The sequence below is a fragment of the Eumetopias jubatus genome, unplaced genomic scaffold (assembly GCF_037043125.1).
Source record: "Eumetopias jubatus isolate StellerSeaLion01/CBP00866 unplaced genomic scaffold, mEumJub1_p1.0 scaffold_7, whole genome shotgun sequence".
In the NCBI taxonomy this organism is placed as follows: domain Eukaryota; kingdom Metazoa; phylum Chordata; class Mammalia; order Carnivora; family Otariidae; genus Eumetopias; species Eumetopias jubatus.
The window spans coordinates 8,630,830-8,649,384 of NW_028274813.1; the positions used below are offsets into that span (position 1 = coordinate 8,630,830).

Sequence of the window (18,555 nt, forward strand, 5' to 3'; positions counted from 1 at the left end):
TTTTCTAAGCAGTTCAAGTAAGTCATATTTGCAAGAAATCTGTTAGGAATCTTGGGCTGGAACTAGGGGGCTCTCGGACCAGGAACAGATAGAGACAACTTTGGTTAAAAGAAAAGGGAGGAGGTGTTTTTCTACTTGTTTCGCCCTTAATTAGTGGTGGGTATTCACATTAAATCAGCATTTTTTATTTATTGTTGTCACCAATTACTAGTTATTTCAAGTTTTGTGGGGCTAGTGTGCATATTTGCTGTTAGCCATAGATGTGCTGGGATGATGGTTAATCTCTTGGGTTATTTTTGCTGAGAGTGGGGGTTAGTGTTACAGAGTCCAAGAGGGGGAGAGAGAGAATAGGTGTGCTAGAAATCCCACGTAAGAAAGGAGCTCCCTAATCCAGGAGGTTAGACACTGATTCGTGGAGTGGAGTGTTATCACCTGCAGCGTACTCTGGGCTAATGCTTTAGAAGCTTCAGTACATTTTAGAAAAACAAAAAACAAACAGAAATCGAATTTTATCTGAAGGGCATGCTCTTTTTTTTAAGATTTTATTTATTTATTTGACAGAGAGAGAGAGGGAGAGCAGGAACACAAGCAGGGAGAGTAGGAGAGGGAGAAGCAGGCTTCCCGCGGAGCAGGGAGCCTGGGTTTGAGGTGGGCTCGATCCCAGGACTCTGGGATCATGACCTGAGCTGAAGGCAGATGCTTAACGACTGAGCCACCCAGGTGCCCCTGCAGGGCACGTTCTTTGACCCTTTTGCTGTAACATGGCTTTGAGTAGAGGGGGCATATGTGTCTTGGTTTCTAAGGGCCGTTTGATGGACTCATACCCTTGGGTTGGATGGGAGCTCAGAGTGAGTCATTTGGTGAGTATTTAGAACTTAGACTGTGTCAGGCTCTAGGCTTAGTCCTGGAAATACAAGGTTAAGTCAGGGATGGGCCCTTGCATTTGGCATCATCTTATTTCACATCAAGTCTTTAAAGGAGCATGTTGGTAGATAAATCCTTCAAATTGAATGTTGAGTTGATTTTTAACTGTATTGGATTTATTGATAATCTAATGCTGTTGTTTTTTACTCTTAGTAATATGTGTATACATCTATAGCACCTGTGTCTTCACTTTGGTTTGGTTTTTATTTTGACTGATTGATTTTGACTTAATTTGGTTTAACTTTTGCCAGTTATTTGAAGTTTGATCAGTAACTATTACATTATAGAATTTCATTACACTAAATTAATATGGTAGTAGTTAATTTGAATTGTATTTTAATTCATTATACTGAATGAGGAAATAGTGATTATGCATATTGTAATGTTGAATATTAATGTCATTTATGTTTACCTAATTTGATGTTTTGACATATTTTTGATATTTTGTGTTTTAGCACAAAGCTTTCACTGAAGTATTTCTGGATGATTCACATAATCCTGCAAATTGTCGGGTATCAGTACAAGTGGCCACACCAGCGTTAAACCTTTCTGTTCGCTTCCCAATACCTGATCTTCGATCAGATCAAGAAAGAGGACCATGGTTTAAGAAGTCACTTCAAAAGGAGATCCTTCATTTAGCATTCACAGACCTAGAATTTAAGACTGAATTTATAGGAGGATCAACCCCAGAACAAATGAAATTGGAACTTACGTTTAGAGAATTAGTTGGTAAGATTGAACATGCGTGTAAGAACCAGAGCAGAAACAAACAATACTACTCAGGCAAACATCATGAAAAAGTATATGGTAGCCCCCAATATAGACAGTGTTAGAAAGCAAGAGTAATGAGTTTTTTCCAATATTGTATACCAATATGTGATAGAATTGATTTTTTTTTTTAAGTTACTAAGCATGATTATTCACTTTATTAAAATACTTTTCTGCAAGGAGTGTAGTGCTGTAGCTTACTTTTTTTTAAAGATTTTATTTGAGAGGGAGAGGGAGGGAAGGAGAGAGAGAGAGAGAGAGAGCACCAGCAGGGAGAGGAAGAGGAAGAAGCAGGCTTCCTGCCACGCAGGGAGCCCAATGCAGGGCTTGATCCCAGAATCCTGAGATCATGACCTCAGCCGACCAGACGCTCCTTTAACTTACATTTTTATTGCCACCTGACTACTTAATTTTTGTAGGGCTGAAAGTAACCAGAATTTCTTAAGTGCCACTCTGTGTTAGGTACTGTACTAAGCACTTCACACGTTACTGCTTTCCTTTCATCGTCATGGTTATGGTAGGCTTATTTCCAATTATTTTTTATCATTTATAAGTGAGGAATCCATAGACTTAAGAAGAGGTACCTTCCAAGACCGTGTGGTAGTAAATGGCAAAATCAAGATTCCAACCGAAGTCTCACACTTGAGCTTTCAATCATCATACTAATCTTTGGTGACTTTCCTTTGTAAAACCCATTGACAGTTTTTCTGTATTTGCTTTTGTCATCTAACAGAATATGTATTGACTTAGGGTGAACCAGGTGTATGAGGACCTCTGGAAGATTCTGACGTTTTATTCTGTGGTTCATAAACAACCTGCCTCTGCCACTTCACCCCCTCTAACCACACCCTCTCCATGCCACCATATCTTGCTCCTCCATCTCAGGGAATAGGCTGCAAAATTTTTTTCCCTTGTTTGGAGTTTTACACATCTTTAGAGAGATTTACAATTGACTTGCTGATTATGACTTCATGAAAGGACTTTAGGGGTTGTCTGATCTTATCTACAGTGGGAAGAAACTCATTTTTCTGGAGGAAAGTCTTTCTTTGTAAAATGGACTGAAAAAGCATGCATAGGATTATTGTGAATGGAAGTAATTCTTACAGTGCTTGGTACAAAACATTTAAGAAATATAGTTATTATCTATGTTCTTAGATTAACTGCATAAACTTTTATGTAGAATAAGCATTCAGTGGCAGTAAGTGGCAACTGCCAAATTTATGTCATGATTATGTACCTGACACATTACACTTGGTACCTAAAAATTTGAGTTTGAACAGAAAACATCATCATTATCTGTTCCTCCTGTCTCCCCACATGTATCCATGAAATAGGAACAAAAGAATGAGTGCTGTGCAACTTAACGTTGCACTAGGTCCCTGATTTAGGAGATCTTTGCTTATGTTAGGAGGAAACTATCTTCTTTCAGCACTTGCGAAGAAATGCATTTTAGTTAATCATTCGTGTTTTATTAGGGTCATTCCAGGAAGATAAAGGAGAACCATCTATTAAGTTTTTCCATGTGTCTAGCGGAGTAGATGGAGATACAGCGTCATCAGATGACTTTGACTGGCCACGGTGAGTTAGCAGGTGTATATGATAGACATTTAATGAGATCCTTTCAAAAAATGCTGTGGTACTTTTTTTTTTTAAAGATTTATTTTTTAGTGAGGGAGCAGAGGCAGAAGGAGAGAGAATCTTAAGCAGACTCCACGTGCTGAGCGGGAGCCCCACACCGGGCTTGATCGCAGGACCCTGAGATCATGACCTGGACCAAAACTGACAGTTGCTTAACCGATTGCGCTACCCAGGTGCCCCTGCTGTAGTACTTTTAATCGGCATTTTGGCTATTAATTTAAACTAAACATACTCAGCCCTGATGAGAGAACAAGGAGAGGGAGAAAACAGAGAAAGAGGGACAAATTAAATTGAAAAATCCGTATTGAGTGTACTACTCTATGAAAGGTATGTGTCAATACTGTGAAAGATGGAGGTATAAAATGTGTTCCCTGGTCTCAAGTTACCCTGTTTAATTAGAGGCACAAAAGAATCATTAACCATTTAAAAAAAATAGTTCAGAGCTACAGTAGAGGAGTTATATGGCATCATTTGGTTAGTTAAGTGAATTTTATAGTCCGTGATTGCTTTAGGACACTGTTTTTTGCTTTTTTCTTGTAAGGATCTTATTTATTTATTTGACAGAGACACAGCGAGAGAGGGAACACAGGCAGGGGGAGTGGGAGAGGGAGAAGCAGGCTTCCTGCTGAGCAGGGAGCCCAATGCGGGGCTGGATACCAGGACCCTGGGATCATGACCTGAGCCTAAGGCAGACTCTTAACGACTGAGCCACTCAGGCGCCCCTTAGGACACTGTTTTTCAAATCTGGGCTTTTACAAAACTTTTACAAAATACTCAGGGGCCCCACCCTGAGATTTTGGGATAGAGCCTGGGCATCAGGATAGTCTAAAAATTACACCAGATGATTCCAGTGTGCAGGTGGATGTCAAGAACTGCTGCTTCAGGATTTCTTAGAAGAATTAATAAAGTATATTTATTAGAGATTATTAATTATTCATTAACATTTGTTAATTACTCATATATTATACACTGTAATAAGACTATTAATTTAATAGCCTGATAGTGGGCTTGGATATGTTTAAAAGGACTTAGTTTACTTGAAATGACTTTATTATATTGAAAACTGAATATTTGATATCTGAGAATCAAAGTGACCTTTTTTTGTGCCATTTTCCTGCCAGCCTTTTTTACACCTGCCCCTGTCTATCAGTCCTAGCAGGCTCTTAGGATGGGTGTGATCAGGACGTGCCTGATAATGAGCGGTTTAGTGCATGAGTTTTCATCATAAATGGATCTACTTCGGTTAATTTGGAAGCACAATTTACATTAGGATGTCTATAAATTAGGAAACAGTCGTGATTGTTTCAGGAGCCAACTGGCACCACTTAACTAAGGGGAAAAACACTTCATAGATGCCCCACAGAAGTTTGGTTTGAGGGCACCAGCCCTCCTCACAACGGTGTTGGGAAGGAAACTGCAAAGCCTTTGCTAGTGATGTGCAGGGAGTAGGAAAGCGGGGCCCAGGGCGTTGGCTCCTTTGCTTCAGGTTTGTAGCTTCAATACAGCAACAAGGCAAGCCTTTTGTTACTGAAATTCCTGAAGGGAAATGCTACTTTGTTGTTGGAGTTCTAAGTTATTCTCTATGAGTCCTTGTTTTTCCATTTGAATAATTTCTACGATAGAAGGTCTCTTAGGTGTGCAATATTCTATAATAGCACAACAGACCCCAGAAGCATTTGGTTTCATGAAAGTAAATAGAATTATTAGGTAAAATTTGTCGGCTGTTGATGAAATTGAAAGATAATCTTTTGTCCTCAAGATCAGATTTTCAGTTAGTCAAGTATGAAATGTTAATGCCCTTCTTTTATTTGTTTCATCTGTTCTACATTTTGAAGTTGATAGCACATTCAGAAGTGGTTACATGAGACACAATTAGACTTTGTAGAAAAGCTGAATCCTATTATCGGTGGTTTTTGTATCAGAGTGCAGGAAAGTTAAAGCCTTGCTGTTCATACTTAGGCCTTGATTTTTTAAATTGTCTTTGCTGTCAGAATTGTGCTGAAATTAAATCCACCAGCTGTGCATTCCATTTTGGAGCGAATAGCAGCTGAGGAAGAAGAGAGTGATGGCCGCTATCAGGAAGAGGAGGAAGGGGGTGCTCATTCCCTGAAGGATGTTTGTGATCTGCGAAGACCAGCCCCTTCTCCCTTCTCTTCTCGTAGAGTCATGTTTGAAAATGAGCAGGTAAAATGAGCAATGAAGTGAGCAATGAAGGAATTATCCTTTACCATGTAGCAGTGATTTTCATTCTTTGTTTTTGAAGAAGTACTTTGTATACTGTTATTGCTACCCTTTTAACTCTTAAGACTGAATAATATTTCTTTTCTTGGTTAAAAGTTACATGCTTATTTGTTTGTTTACATATAAAGTCCCATGGATAGGGCAAGAAGATCCTACTGTTATTTTAAACATGAAATGGTTATTTCATGCTTTTTTTGCACCAAACTTGTATTTTAGATGGTGATGCCAGGAGACCCTGTGGAAATGACAGAATTTCAGGATAAAGCAATCAGCAATTCTCACTATGTGCTGGAACTTACGTTACCCAACATTCATATAACACTACCTAATAAAAGCTTTTATGAGAAGCTTTATAATAGGTGAGTTTAAACACATTTAGTTGAGTCTTTGGGATTGGACTTCTCTGCCTGTCTCCCTGTTTCTGCACTTGCCCCTTTTCTTTCTTTTAATGTTATCTACCATCACTGGGTACTTTGTGTGGTGTTGATTACAAAACTGTTAACCGTTCCGATGGGCTGTTGTCATAGCAGAGTTTCCTAACCAGTGTGTCTGGTAACTGGGTTACTTGTATGTGAGATGTTTATTCCCTCCACCTTTGTTGGCTGTTTGCTCTCTGTCACCTTACCACAGAGTACTGAGTAAATGTCTTCTATGTGTGCAGTGACATGAAAAGAGTTGGGAGACCCCTGTATGGAGGGCCAACAGGTGCCAGGGGAGCAGCTCATATGGGGGGCTGGCACGTGCTGGGGTAGAATCAGAATCCTAGAGTCTTTGTACAAGGAGCATCTTTTTTCAGGGTTTGAAAAAGCATCTTGTTAGAATTATATAATATCCATATCCTTAAATATACATACCAAGCAAATATGTTGAAATAAATAGCATTCTAGAGTTAAAAGAGCCTAGACTTGGAAGACCTTCACAACTTACCTGTCCTAATAAGCTCAGTTTCCTCATCTGTAAAATGTAGATGATAACTTGAACCTGTCTCAGAGTTGTTTGGAGGATTAGATGATACAGCACTTGAGAAGTTCGGAGAATAGTGCCTGGCATACAGTAAGCACTCGGTAGTCCTCTGGTATCATTCCCATCCACTGAAGGAATCACTTCTATAGCAGACCTGAAAGGTGGTCATGTGCTTTTCTAGAAAAAGATGTTCTTAGTATCGGTCATCACTAGCTTCTCATATGTAGGACACATGATTTTCATTTCTATTAATCTTTAGAAGCTGCACTGTTGTTTCTGCTGTACATTTACTTGATATCAGACATCTCTGGTCCTTTATTCCTTAACTGTTCATAATAAGCTCTGGATCTTCTTATTTCCTGCCAGTGACCAGGATTGTTGGTCTTAGAATCAGAAAATTAAGTTCTAGAAAGATCTATTTAGTTGAGTTGTCTTGATGATGAGATTCACAGGATAGTCTATTTGAGGTGGAGGAAGAAAATGTTCTTCTGTTCAACTTAAAAAAAAAAAACTTTTATTTTTATTTATTTTTTTAAAAGATTTTATTTATTTGACAGAGGAAGACAGAGCACGAGAGGGAACACAAGTAAGGAGAGTGGGAGAAGGAGAAGCAGGCTTCCCGCTGAGCAGGGAGCCTGATGCGGGGCTCGATCCCAGGACTCTGGGATCATGACCTGAGCCGAAGGCAGACGCTTAACAACTGAGCCACCGAGGCTCCCCCCAAAAAATCATTTATTTTTTAATGATTTATTTTAGAGCATATGCAGGAGTGCGAGAGGCAGAGGGAGAGAGAATCTCAAGCAGACACTGTGTTGAGCACAAAGCCTGACACGGCAGGGCTCTATCTCATGACCCTGAGATCATAACCTGAGCCGAAACCAAGAGTTGGCAGCTTAATTGACTTAATTGAACCTAAGTCTTTTAAAACTTATATTTTTATATTTGTTTTATATTCTACATAATGTATATAAGTAGAAGCCTATAATTTATAAATTCGTATCAGAAGGCTTTTACAGGTTTTTTTTTTTTTTTTTTTAGTTGTTACACATGATCTAAAGTTTGGGAAACCACTGATCTCTAGACCATTCTTCTTTTTATAGTTAGGAATATCTACCAAGAGTTGACAGATCTGCAAAGCTGAGACTGAGCAGAATGAAACAACTAGTTCAGGGTCTAGCCCAGAGGTCAGAAGAGCTTAATCCATTTCTTTCTCTTTCTGCATTTGCTTGAGCAGGTGGCCGTCGGTTAAATTGGGACATCAGAACAGAAATATGCGCCTTAAACATTGAGTTTATTAATATGTTCATCTACAGCTTTTTAAAATATAAGACAAGGGCTTTTTTTTTCCTTTTAATATGAGCCACAGATTGGAAGTTTCACATAATGTATACCTGAAAGGTTTTGTTCACAGTTTTCAGTTACTGAAAAAATAGTTTCAGAGGAGTCTGAGTGCAAAATCTTTCTCAGTTTTTTAAGATTTTTTCCACCTCAGTCTGTATATTTAAGTCATCTGTTAGCATAATATTGAGTTAAAGTATATTTAGAACAGTAAATACAAGTGAGATGAGCACATTTGAGGCCAAACACAGTTGACACTTAGTGAATATACTGAACATAGAGTTTACCTGATAGGAGCAGACTTCTTGGGTGTGCTGGAGAGTAGTCCCAAGGAGCAGCGGTTAGCGTATGGGGGACGTCCATCAGGATGGCAGGTGGGGCGGTTGATTGCTCAAGTCAGGAATGAGAGAGTATGTGTTCTGCAGAGTTGGTTAAATAGTGGTTGCTGAAGAGCGTTTCTGTTCTACCTTACCCTGCCCACTTCTCCAGCTCTCAGATACCTACAGTTATATAGATGTTGAAGTGCTCCCTCACCCTGTGGATTTATAAATCTCATATCTAAGTTCTTCAGGGTGTGAATTCTTTGCCCTTTATTTGGCTTTGAATAGGTCTGTTTTTATTTTGAGTTAATATTTTTTTAATTATTTTTTTGAGTTAATATTTTAAAGTTTTCACATATTCTCAGACTTGCAGAAAAGTTTCAAGTATAGAACATAGAGCTTTCCTCTCCCCTACTTAACTATTTGAGAGCCACTGACCTGATGCCCCTCCCTGAGCACTTGTGTATTTCCCAAAGACAAGGACATTCTTCTACATAATTATAATTCAACAATCAAAAAGAAAATGAGAAAATTGATATTCTGCATTACTTAATCTTCAAACCCCATTCGAGTTTTGCTAAATGTTTCAGTATTGCCCTTTTATCTATATAATTTTTAAAATTTATTTTTAGTTTTTATTTTCATACATTAAAATAACTTTCTGAGCAGGAGATATAACCAACTCTGCCTTAACTTCATACATTTTAAATTCTTGGTTTATTCCTTTAGTGCCTTGGTCAATGGGCTCTTTTTAGATAGACAGTCTCCGGTACAGGAAAATTTTTTCCATTGAAGTCCTTTAGAGTAGAATATAAAAGAATTTTCACTAGCTTTGTTAAATCAGGTATTGTCTGTTATGTTTCAGGCTCATAGCCACAGAATCATGGTGATGTGCCCTTAAATATCTTTTTTTTTAAAGATCTATTTATTTATTTGAGAGAGAGAATGAATCCCAAGCAGACTCCCTGCTGATAGGAGCCCCATCCAGGGCTCAGTTCCACAACTCTGAGATTATGACCTGAGCCAAAATCAAGAGTTGGCCACTTAACTGACTGAACACCCAGATGCCCCTGTGTCCTTAAATATCTTAAGTGTTTTCTTTCTTGGTATTAGAAACCTTATCCAATGTTTTATAGTATTAATATCAAGACTGAGTTTAGGCCAACATGTAAATAAGGAAAACGCAAAATCATATAAAACTTATATTTAGGTTTTACATAAATTAATACTTTCTCTTACCTATGGAGATAAGAGAATGGTTATAGGGATAAGGTAAAGGAAGGGCATTTCCTGAGAAAATTCTTCATTTTATCGTCATTATTTATTTACAAAGGTGTTTAGAGTAAGATTTGGGTTTAGACTCTTGTTTCTTTGTCCTGTGAGCAATATATCCAAGAAGCAGTGAGCCAGTGAGTATCACACAGTTTGGGGGCATAGCTGTCATTGTATCTGAGATGAAACTTATGTATCCCTGGTATTCTTCACCTATTGATGGTTCCAGATGGAGAGCTTTTGGGGTGGGGATTTGAGTCTACTGAGAGTCACGATACTCAGTCCTGGTTGTTTATACTTTCTAGGGCTTTAGAAGCTTAGGAATTGGCCCAGGAAGTTCCTAGACAAGTGGCTTCTCACAGCACCGGCCAGTGGGGTACCTTGATTGGTTTCACACTAGGCTTTACGAGGAGGCTGGGCCTTTGGCATTCCTGCCATGTGAGTTGTCCACTGGTCCTCTCATCATCAAACCCTCAGTGCCTGCTACGTGACAGCCACCGTGCTAGGCACATATAAAGATGACCAACACCTAAGGCCCTCGCTGAGAGGCTACAGTCTTGGAAGGGGAAGCAAGAAAATACTGTTTAGGCACCATGACAAGAGTTATGTATGTGAAGGATTCACTGTGGGTCCAGATCTTAACAACGGGCTTCAGAGAAGACATTGTGAAGTCTGAGTATTTATAAAAATGTAGAGCAGGGGTGATCTTGGGGAGCGGGGGCGGGGTAGGAGCAGGAGGGCATCTGAATAGTGACAGATAATTTCTTTGAAAAAGTAGGATGTGCTGGTAGTCTAGCTTGTTGGGTATCACCCATTAATCACTAGTATTGACTTGGCTGTGCAGCCAGTAGAAGGTTTCCTCTCTTTGTTCCCTGTGTTGTATGCATTCTTAGTCCAAGCACACTTCCCAGGGAAGCTGTGCTTTCTGTTGGGGGGGGCGGGGGGAGAGAGACAGAGAAAGAGGGAGAAAGCAGTTATCTCTAGGAACAGTGAGTAAGGAGGAGAGCTGAATTGGGAGCTGGACAAAATCCGGGCTGTGGCCCCAGTCCTTCCACAAATTAGCCCTATGACCTTGGGCAAGGCACTTAACTTTATGAGGCAGTTTCTCCAAGTGTGAAGTGAGAGTAATGATTCTTGGCTGCCCCATGGGTTTGGGGGTGGGGTGGGGTCAGATGAGACAGTGCGTGGTGTGTTATGGTTTACAGAGTGCTCTCCTGTGTGAACAGTCTTTCCTTTGTTCTTTACAGTTTTTAAATTAATTTTCTCCTCTAAAGTGCGTTTAGGTGTGTGTAATTTGATGTACACAACATATGTAAAACCAGGCAGCTAGCTAATTAGGAACCGAATTGTACAGATTCCTTTCTCACTGTCCTGCAGTCAAGCCGTATCAGTAACTTTTCCATTGAAAGGACATAATTAATACTTAAAAAAAAAAAACAAAAACCTCCTTTGTAGGATCTAGTTTCTATTTCCCATTTAGAAAAATTATTATTCATGTGACTTCTTAAAGACATGTTCTTGAGTTTACCTTCAGTTGAACTATGAGTTATGTATTTTTCAACTTTTGTCTTCCATAGGATCTTTAATGACTTGCTGCTGTGGGAACCAACAGCTCCTTCACCAGTGGAGACATTTGAAAATATTTCCTATGGTATTGGTCTTTCTGTAGCCAGTCAGCTGATTAATACCTTCAACAAAGATAGTTTTAGTCCATTTAAATCCACAGCTCACTACGGTAATATATTTTAAATTTGTTCTAACTTAAAATGCCAGGTTTAGCAGTAAAGTAGTAACCTTTTCAATTGATAGATTTTAAAATGTTTCTTGGCTATTTTCCCCTTGTAACTAACTATATTTTACAATATAGTAATTTATAGTATTTCTCCACTTCTATCTACATATTGAGAATATTATCAATTAAATATATTATCTTTATAGTGACAGTATGTACATTGTTTTAAGTTCAGTGGGAAAGAGAAAAATACAGAAAGTATATTTTTATTGTCATGCCAGATTCTTGATAAAAAGGTTGCAAAATAAATATTTTTTATGATAATATTCCAGTTGCTATTCTATTTCCGTAGCTGTCCAAACCATATCACTATGACATTTATTTCTCACAGATGAGGAGAGTGGATCTGAGGAGGAGACATTGCAGTATTTTTCTACTGTTGATCCCAACTATCGTTCCCGTAGGAAAAAAAAACTAGACTCTCAGAACAAGAACTCGCAGAGTTTTCTCTCGGTTCTTCTGAGTATTAACCATGGACTAATGGCAGTGTTTACAGATGTCAGGGTAAGGATTTGCAAAGCCAAAGTGTTTCAGGTATATCTTATTTTAAATGTACCGTGATTATACCTGCCGTCATTGAGGTGGCGGGAGGTTGTTTCAGTGCCTGAGAAAGGTTCCTCAGTGACAGTGGCTTTGGAGAGGAAGCATTTCACTGCAGATCACAAGACAGACCTTGTGTGGACCTTCTTTTGGCAAATGTGCTGGTTCTGCTGCTGAAGTGATCACTAGTAATTTACCTGTTAGAGAGGAGGGTGAAGTACAGGGATTCATTCTGCAGAGAGGACCCTGCATAGCATTTCATGCAACCATGTTGCGTGGTTTGAGAATCAGACTGCTTTGCTGCCATGTGGGAGAATCTTCTAGGCTGAATCAGGAAGGAGCAACCCAAGGGGCATTCTGATTTTTCTGCATTTAAATAACGACTTCTATGTTTTTCTGACCTTTTTATTAGCAAGATAATGGAGAGCTGTTGGAAAATAAACATGGCGAATTCTGGTTAGAGTTCAGCAGTGGTTCGTTGTTTTGTGTGACCAAGTATGAAGGCTGTGATGACAAGCACTACATCTGCCTTCATTCCAGTAGTCTCAGTCTGTACCACAAAGGTAGGACACATGTTGAATGTGTGTTCTGTTCACCTCTGTTCAGACCCATTGAAATTTTGTTTAATAAAGTTTTTTTTAAAGATTTATTTGGGAGAGAGTGTGCAACAGGTGGGGGAGGGGGAGAGGGAGAAGCACACTCCCCACTGAGCAGGGAGCCTGACGTGGGGCTCCATCCCAGGACCCTGGAATCATGACCTGAACTGAAGGCAGACATTTAACCAACTGAGCCACCCAGGTGCCCCCTAATAAGGAAAATCTATTGAGAACAGAACTCTCATATTAGAAATTATTTTCTCTGGGGTGTTCTGATTCCACTGGCAGAGTAATACTTATGTTGACTTTATGGTTTTTCTGGGCAACAACTTTATTGAGGTGCAGTAGTTCATGTACCATACAATTCACCCATTTAAACTATCCATTTCAGTGGTTTTCAGTATTTCCCAGAGTTGTAACCAGCATCACAATCAACTTTAGAACCTTTCCATCATCCCCAAAAGAGGCTGTGCACCCTTCAGTTGTAACCTCCCATGGCCCTCCCACCCCCCACCCCCCACCCCCCAGCACTAAATAACCTCTAATCTACTTTGCCTCTGTGGGTTGTGTATTCTGGATGTTATGGAATGATATAATATATAGTCTTTTGTGACTGGCGTCTTTAATTTGGCATGATGTTTTCAAGGTTCATCCGAGTGTATTAATATTTTATTCCTTTTATTGACAAATATTCCATTTTATGGATGTGCTGTATCTTACTATCCACTGACGAGTTGATGGGACTTTACATTCATTACTCTCTCTTAAGCAGCATTTCCTTTTGGTAACAAAAGGAATTTACCATCTTTTGAGTACATTCCCTGTTACCCTGTGAATAGAAGATACTCACACATTCCTTTTTTCCCCCCAAAGTGTAGAAAACAATACTTTGCACAGTCTTAATGCTTATCAGCTTTTTCTATTTAATTTTCCTAGCATTTCTTCTTAATTTTTCTTTTTTTTAAAGTAGGGTACTATCAGTCATACCACCATTAGCAGAGAGGTATAGATTATTAATGCCAAGCTGGTTCTTGGTCATTTTGCCCCCAGGATTATAGTATATTCAGTGGAAGCATAGGGATTTTTGTTTTGAGTTGTGAAAGTCTGTGAACTAATTTCAGGTTATCATTTTGTTACATTGTCGCTTCATTGTCGATGTAGGCATAGTAGATGGAGTGATTCTTCCTACGGAAACACGACTGCCCAGTTCAACCCGCCCACACTGGTTGGAACCTACTATTTATTCCTCTGAAGAAGATGGCCTCAGTAGAGCTTCTTCAGATGGTGTTGCAGGAGACACTTTGAATATGCTCTCTGTTGCAGTTAAAATACTATCTGATAAATCAGAGTCCAATACAAAGGTTTGTGTTTTGTACTTTTATACCATTAAAGACTTGCCGTTCATTTGATTACTAGCTAAAAGTGATTGCATAAAAGCAACACATTTATTTTCTTAGAAAAACTTTCCGAGTTTTGAATTAGAGGGTTATGTAGGTGATCAGTGTAATTTTTTGTGTCATCTGTACAGGAATTTCTCATTGCTGTGGGGTTGAAAGGAGCCACACTCCAGCACAGAATGCTTCCTTCTGGGCTTAGCTGGCACGAGCAGGTACGAGTTGTTATGTACATATTGATTTACTTTTTACTTTATATTGACATGTAATACACAGACTGTAAAGTCACAAATTGGAAATGATCAGTGTGCATAGAAATATCGTTGAAGTAAACACTCCTATATAACCACCTCTTAGGTTAGGAAATAGAACATTATCACCACTCCAGAACGAAATTGATTTTTTACCTTAAAGTTTTGACCCTAAACATCTCAAAGACAGAGTTATCTTTTAAGTCATTTAAGGGAAGGCACTCTGTGTCCCAGAACCTGTAGAGCACCAGGCATAGAGGAGCAGCAAATGATGTATTGACTTGTGCTCACTCCGTACGTGCCATAATTTCACGGTTATTCCCTAGGCCAATGACATGCTTTGAGGCATTTCTGTAATTAATCTCCAGTGTTTGATTAATGAAATACAGTTGGTTCTTTTCTATTGAGAATGAAAATTAGTACACTGTGACTCTTGTTCATTTTCCTTAGAGGAACTTTTTCTTTGTGCTGGAAAATAATAAAATATTTTATACCTGAAAGTTTTCAGAGTGCTTTCATAAAAGCATTTAGGAAACCTGAGACTTAGATCTGTGTAGCAAGGGTAGAGAGATGGTTGGTGTGAACACTGAACTCAGTTGTAAGGGGGAGGTTTAATCTAACCTCATTTAGATAGAAATACAGGAGAATGGATGTTAGAGGATCTGGTTTTCAGACTGAGCTAGGTATAATTTAAGGAAAAATAACTTTTCCCAAAAGTGGATTACATAGAAAACCAGATGGAGTGTTAAGTAATCTTTAGCAAAGTTTATTTTTTTCAAGAATTGTCCCAAGCAAAATAATATGCAAGCATGTTATACATACTTTAGTTTGTATAATGATTTTGATATGAATCATATCTTTGAGAAGATACGATTTTCTCAAGACTTCTGTAGCATTGCAGTTGTCAGATGGGACTCTCTTCATTTCAAACTTGAGTGGTTTTGCAAATACGTTTTAAAATGAATTAGTTCAAAATGATGATTTTTTTTTCCTTTTGGCATTGATTCCCCACCCACACCCCCAATAAATGGTTGCTTTTTCTGTGAGATATTTTACATTGGTCTAAAGATATCCTGGTCACAACTACTTTTTTTTTCTTCTAAAGCAGGGCATTTTATATTTTTGTGATTACAGATTTTATACTTCTTGAATATTGCTGATGAACCTGTTCTGGGATATAATCCTCCAACTTCATTTACAACTTTTCACGTTCACCTCTGGAGCTGTGCACTTGATTATAGGTCAGTTCACAAGTTGGACAAAATAAAGGTTTATTCAAAATGTGTACTGTTTTGAAAAAATGCATAATTCAAATTGTAGAGTTAAGGTTCAAAATGCTCTTTTAAGGGAGTTTCTGTTGTTTTAGCAGACTGATGTTGTTTGTTTCTTTTTGGTATTAGGCCTCTTTATTTGCCGATCCGATCTCTTCTCACTGTGGAAACCTTCAGCATTTCGAGTAGTGTGGCCTTGGACAAATCCTCATCTACTCTCAGGTGCCTGGGTAAACTTAACTATCTGCTAAATGCAGCTGTTTCAAACATGCTAACTGAACTGTTGTTCACCTGAAGTCTTTGAAGTCCCAACCTTTTGTTAAAAATTAGCATTCTTTTACTTGTAGTCATGTCCCTTTATCCAGGTTTTCAATTTTTCATTTTCAAATGATTTGTCCCATCTCTTCTATTTATCACTGTTTTTTATTTTTAGGGAGGAAATGAATTCCTAAGATTGATAGTTTACTTTTAAAAACAAATCTAAATTTCCTTCCTATACTACCTGATAACACTTTATTTTCATAATTTAGATAATTTAGATCTATTAAAAAAATGCTGAAAATTTAAATTAATTTGAGCTGATGATTCAGTCTCATTCTTTACACCATTTAAATATTTCTAGCACTCAAACTGAGTTTTAAGGAAATGTTAGATGCCACTTGTAAGAAACTACATATGACTTTGATAACTTGTATATCAGAAGAATGATACAGTGAAGTATGTCATGATCACGTGTCATATATTCAGTTAATTTTTCGATGTTGATTTTATATTGTTTCCTCAGAATAATCTTGGATGAAGCTGCTCTGCATTTGTCTGACAAGTGTAATACTGTTACTATAAATTTGAGTAGAGGTAAGAGTTGAAAAACAAAATCTGAGATACATGAATGTTCTTTAGTTTTTGTATGAATATTTTAGAGCATTTGAACTCTGGAATAGTGCTATTGAACTAAGGATTTTATTAAATACCAGTTTGAAGTTGTAATGTCCTTAGAATATCAGTTAAGTGCATCAAATTATATGTACTCTATTTAATATAAGATTAATTTTGTTCCTAAGTAAAATGGAATTGTAGAACTTTTATAGGATGAAACTATATTTCCATTCCATTCTAAATATTTGTACCACTAACTGCCATGAATTTTAAAGAGATGCTAGTTTTATTACGTTGTTGGTTGGATATGTATTTTTTGAAAGCTTTACTCAGATATTTTGTTAATTTAAAAAATTTTAGATTATGTTCGTGTGATGGATATGGGGCTTTTGGAATTAACCATAACTGCAGTGAAATCTGATTCTGATGGAGAGCAAGTAAGTTATTAAAATAAATGGAAATTTTTACTTCTATTTTTTTTTTAAGATTTTATTTATTTATTTGACAGAGAGAGATGGCAAGAGAGGAACACAAGCAGGGGGAGTGGGAGAGGGAGAAGCAGGCTTCCTGCCGAGCAGGGAGCCCGATGTGGGGCTCGATCCCAAATCATGACCTGAGCCGAAGGCAGACGCCCAATGACTGAGCCACTCAGGCGCCCTTGACCCCTCTTTTTTATAAGAGAGACCAAAGAATAATTGAATTTATTATAAAATTATTTTGGTCAAAAGTAGATAAAATATTTTAAAATTAGGATATAATTATAAATATACATTTCCTGTGGCAAGTAAAATTCTGTTCTGTTTTATTTAATGTAAGCCTATGCAAAACAAGAAATTTTTAGCTGTTTGAAAAACCTGTTCATTTCTTTTCCCTTGTGTCCATCCAGACTGAGCCACGCTTCGAGCTACACTGTTCCAGTGACATTGTCCATATCAGAACGTGCTCGGACTCTTGTGCTGCTTTAATGAATCTCATTCAGTACATTGCAAGCTACGGGGACTTACATGCAGCAAACAAGGTGGAGATGAAGCCTGGAGCCCCTCACAGAAAGATGAAGGTATAGCCAGCAACATCTTTTATTAGAACTAACTCACCCCGGACACCTTTCAGCCACGGGTGTGATGTGTGTGCGTCAGTGAGGTCCTCATGACAGTCATGAGGTAGAAAAGAAACTTTGAAAAATCACCTGTTCTTTACCTTCAGAGTGATGCGTCTGGAAAGGTGATTCCATAGGCCTTTTTGGAAAACCATTCTGTTTGGTGTTCTTTGTTTCAGAACATTAATCTTCTCGGCCAACAGAATACTTTCTTCCAGACTTGAGTTATTTTCATCTCCCCTCCAGGAAGAAAGAAAACATTTAGCATTGTAAGAGCTTGTTCTGTGCCAGTTGTATGTATAAATGCTTAGGAGAGGAGATACCAGTGTTAGTATTATTACCAGAAGACTTAGGTTGTCTTTTGTTTGTTACATATGATTCTGTTGGGTTTTCAGTATATTTTCTCGTTTGTGATTTCTTTGAATTCAGTGTGATAGGTTAAAGATTATCATCTCCGTTTTATAGATGAGTAAGTTAAAACCCAGAGAATTAGGCTATTTGCCCAAATTAATAGAATTAGCAACAAAACCAGATACTTTGATTTCTGGGTCGCCGCTTTCTTATGCCCCCAACTGTCACCTCTCTGTCCTCTCTTATGTACAGATTGAACAATGTCTGGTTTGTTTAGCATTTTTAACTTTTTAGTGCTTTTTCATTCTTTATCGTGGCCTGCTCTGTGAACAGGATTCTCAGTCTCTTAGATAATGGAGCCCCTAGTGAAAGTCCTTATCTTGTTCAGATGCTCTTACACTTCATGTTATGCTTTGGGTTTTGACTCCTTGCTTTTGCTGTCTTCTCACTGATAAGAAGGCAATTCATGACCCTCCCTCTCCACTGTTTATGTTCTTTGTAAAAACATTCTCCAGTTTATTAAAAGTTACTTTAAATTATCCCTTTCAAATTAGATCTTTCCATTTTAGAGTCATACTCCCATTTAAAAAGCATGGTCTGGATTTAATGAACCCACAGTTCACTAACCAAAATAGTTAAGCATCAGCGTTGGAGTTGAACCCTGTGAGTCCCCACTTAGTAGATTTCCCCTGCCCTGTGTGCCCCGTACTATCTTTCGGTGTCCGTCCATTTCAGGACACGAGACTCTGACCCCCAGTGGCTTTGTGTCCATGGGGTGAGAGTTGGTGCAGCTGCTAGATTTGAGCAGCTCCCGCTCTGCAGGAGAGCGCTTCTCCCCAGGCCTCACTGCAGTGTTCTTAGCTTCTGTCTCCTCTAGTGTGCGCGCTTTCCACCATCCCGGCTCATGGTGCTGGCTTTGAGGTG

General features: G+C 38.4%; 1 protein-coding gene across 3 annotated transcripts in view; it reads left to right on the plus strand.

Annotated features, from left to right (window-relative positions):
* ATG2B (autophagy related 2B) overlaps positions 1-18,555 on the plus strand; it is a 79,943-nt gene that overhangs the window by 36,175 nt on the left and 25,213 nt on the right. For all 3 annotated transcript variants that reach the window (XM_028099012.2, XM_028099013.2, XM_028099015.2), the window contains exons 15-28: positions 1,380-1,653; positions 3,168-3,270; positions 5,322-5,514; positions 5,788-5,930; positions 11,042-11,199; positions 11,588-11,760; positions 12,209-12,359; positions 13,554-13,753; positions 13,921-14,001; positions 15,172-15,278; positions 15,438-15,530; positions 16,093-16,163; positions 16,545-16,621; positions 17,071-17,241. In XM_028099012.2, coding sequence (XP_027954813.2) covers positions 1,380-1,653; positions 3,168-3,270; positions 5,322-5,514; positions 5,788-5,930; positions 11,042-11,199; positions 11,588-11,760; positions 12,209-12,359; positions 13,554-13,753; positions 13,921-14,001; positions 15,172-15,278; positions 15,438-15,530; positions 16,093-16,163; positions 16,545-16,621; positions 17,071-17,241 — 1,995 coding nt within the window. The remainder of the gene's footprint in view (positions 1-1,379; positions 1,654-3,167; positions 3,271-5,321; positions 5,515-5,787; positions 5,931-11,041; positions 11,200-11,587; positions 11,761-12,208; positions 12,360-13,553; positions 13,754-13,920; positions 14,002-15,171; positions 15,279-15,437; positions 15,531-16,092; positions 16,164-16,544; positions 16,622-17,070; positions 17,242-18,555) is intronic.